General features: G+C 48.8%; 1 protein-coding gene across 1 annotated transcript; it reads left to right on the plus strand.

Annotated features, from left to right (window-relative positions):
• The first annotated feature begins 1,647 nt into the window (after positions 1 to 1,647).
• Positions 1,648 to 2,460, plus strand: LOC121880278. Its single transcript, XM_042387435.1, has one exon. It carries the CDS (start codon positions 1,648 to 1,650, stop codon positions 2,458 to 2,460), a length of 813 nt encoding a protein of 270 aa, XP_042243369.1.
• Positions 2,461 to 2,741: the final 281 nt, after the last annotated feature.

Here is a 2,741-nt window from a genome sequence, read left to right on the forward strand (position 1 = left end):
GGTGGGGTGTGGAGCCCTTCATGTGCAACTTACGCTCTCCAGCGCACATTTCAAGACCACAGATCCGAGTTTCCCTACATGCTGGCGCAAGCGGAAGTCAACATCTATGTTGACGACCTACTCATGTCGCTGGACTCATCAAATGAAGCATCGATGTTAGCGTGTCAGCTTAGAAGACTGTTAGCGTGCGGAGGATTTCGGTTAACTAAGTGGGCCAGTAATCACAAAGGAGTGTTGGCTACCATCCCACCGGAGAGGCAAAATGCACTGAAGGAAATTGATCTGAAGCAAGACAAATTGCCAATGGAGCGAGCCCTGGGGGTTAGGTGGCTCCTGGAAGGTGATCAGCTCGCCATCAAGGTGCAACCATACTCAAGGCCAGCGACCAGGAGAGGAGTACTAAGCCTGGTCAGTTCTATTTATGACCCACTGGGGTTCGTGGCCCCATTCATCATCAGGGCTAAAATATTATTTCAGTGTGAATGCAGGCATTGATTAGGGTGGAATGAACCTTTGTTGGCTGTTAATCACACGACCTGGAGCACCTGGCTAGGAGAACTGGCCCACCTAGGGAAATTAAGTGTACCCAGATGCCTGAAAACAGCATGTGCTAAAGAAATCATCTCAGCACAGTTGCACACATTCTGCGATGCATCGCAGGCTGCTTACGGTGCGGTGACTTATCTGAGAATGGTAGACTCTGGCGGAAATATCCAGTGCTCTTTCGTGTACGGACGGGCCAAGCTGGCCCCACTCAAGCAATTGACAATACCAAGGCTTGAACTTTGTGCAGCTGTCCTAGCAGTGAACGGTGATCGAACGATTCGCCAAGAAATGACCATGACCATACATGAATCTTATTTTTGGATGGATAGCATGCTAGTCTTGCAGTACATCGCCAATTCGAGCAGACGATTTCAAACGTTTGTAGCCAACAGGATAGCAGTCATACATGACCTGTCAAGAACTGACCAGTGGAGACATGTCGGCACATCGCTGAATCCAGCGGATGATGCAACTAGGAGATTACCTGTCCTGGACCTGGTTGCAGGATCTCGGTGGATACGAGGTCCTGATTTTCTACTCAGTGTTGAAGAACGGTGGCCAAAGGGAAAGAAACTTTCAGCAGTTCTGAACGACTTACTGGAGGTGAAAGGAGAAGTACACCAGAGATCTGTAGTTGCTCTGGCAATGAGCGAGCAGTCAAAATGGTCCCTCGCCAAACTGTGGCTCAGGTACTCATCATGGTACCGCTTGGTGAAAGGGGTGGCATGGATTAAAAGGTTCATTTGGTGGCTCGGATCCAGTACAAGGACCGCAGACCTGTGCCTCAAACTGAAGAAGCTAAGCACTGAGGAACTACAGTCGACTGAGCAGACAATTATAGGATTGGTGCAGAAAGAGGCTTATGAGAAAGAAATCCAAACTGTCATAAAGGGTGAGCTGCCAAAGGAAAATAAGCTATATAAACTGGAACCTTACTTGGATGAGTGAACGTTGCTCAGATCAAAGGGAAGAATTAAAGGAACCCTTCTTGGGCGAAGTGGTGAGGAGCCAATCTTGCTGCCTAGAGAACACCACATCAACGAAATCATAGTGCGGGAGATGCACGAAGAGAGAGCCGGACATGCCGGACGAGAGCACACGATGGCGTGTGTGAGGCAAAGGTATTGGATTCCCCAGCGCAGACGCTTGCTTGATAGAATCATACGACGCTGTGTAGTGTGCCGACGGAACAACTGGAGGAGTAGGCATCAAAGGCAAGCTGACTTACCAATAGATCGTGTCACGCCTGGAAAGGCACCATTTGCTTACACTGGAACGGACTGTTTTGGTCCATTCATTATCAAGGTAGGGAGGAAACAGGTCAAGTGCTGGGGATGTCTGTTTACATGTCTAACTGTTAGGGCTGTTCATCTAAAAGTCTTGACCTCATTAGACACAGATGCCTTCCTCAACGCAATAAGGTTCTCACGACGCAGAGGTACACCAGAGTGTATTAGGTCGGATAATGGGACAAACATAGTCCGGGCAGCCAAAGAGCTCAAACTGGCTGTGAAAAGTTGGGAGCAAGATGACAGACTCAGAGGTGCCTTACTGAAAGCAGATATTGACTGGGTCTTCAATCCACCAGTTGCCCCATACATGGGGGGAGTATGGGAAAGGCTGATTCGCACAGTAAAGAAGGTCCTACAGGCGATTGTGGGCTCACAAGTTTTAGACGATGAACGTCTGCAAACACTGTTCTGTGAAGTGGAAGCCATAGTTAACGAGAGGCCAATTACCCCGGTTCCAAACACTCCAAATGAACCAAAGGCTCTCATGCCTGCTGATCTTTTGCACTTAAGTCGAAAGGGTAATCTTCCCTTAGGTGGAAGGTCAATAGGCGAATCATACCACAGAAGGTGGAAGCATGTCCAGTATCTTGCAGATCAATTTTGGAAGCGCTGGCTGACCTAGTACCTCTCTCAACTCAGAACTCGACAAGTGCATCTCAGACCACGGCGCAACTTTCGCCCTGGTGACCTAATCATTATAGCAGAAGCAAATAGTCCACGCAAGAAATGGCACCTTGGTCAAGTGATGGAAGTCAAGGCTGGCGAGGATGGACTCGTATGACAGGCAGTGGTTAAGATGACAACGTCCACGATGCTCCTACCTGTGACAAAATTATGCTTGTTGGAGGAAGCAAAGGAAGGGGCTGATGGAGTCGGCCAGGAGAATGAATTGGGTATCCACAC

The sequence above is a fragment of the Homarus americanus genome, unplaced genomic scaffold (assembly GCF_018991925.1).
Source record: "Homarus americanus isolate GMGI-L3 unplaced genomic scaffold, GMGI_Hamer_2.0 scaffold20930, whole genome shotgun sequence".
NCBI classification, from domain to species: Eukaryota; Metazoa; Arthropoda; class Malacostraca; order Decapoda; family Nephropidae; genus Homarus; species Homarus americanus.

Coding starts and splice junctions, on each gene's coding strand:
- LOC121880278 (XM_042387435.1), top strand. CDS start 1,648: ATGGCGTGTGTGAGGCAAAGGTATTGGATTCCCCAGCGCAGACGCTTG.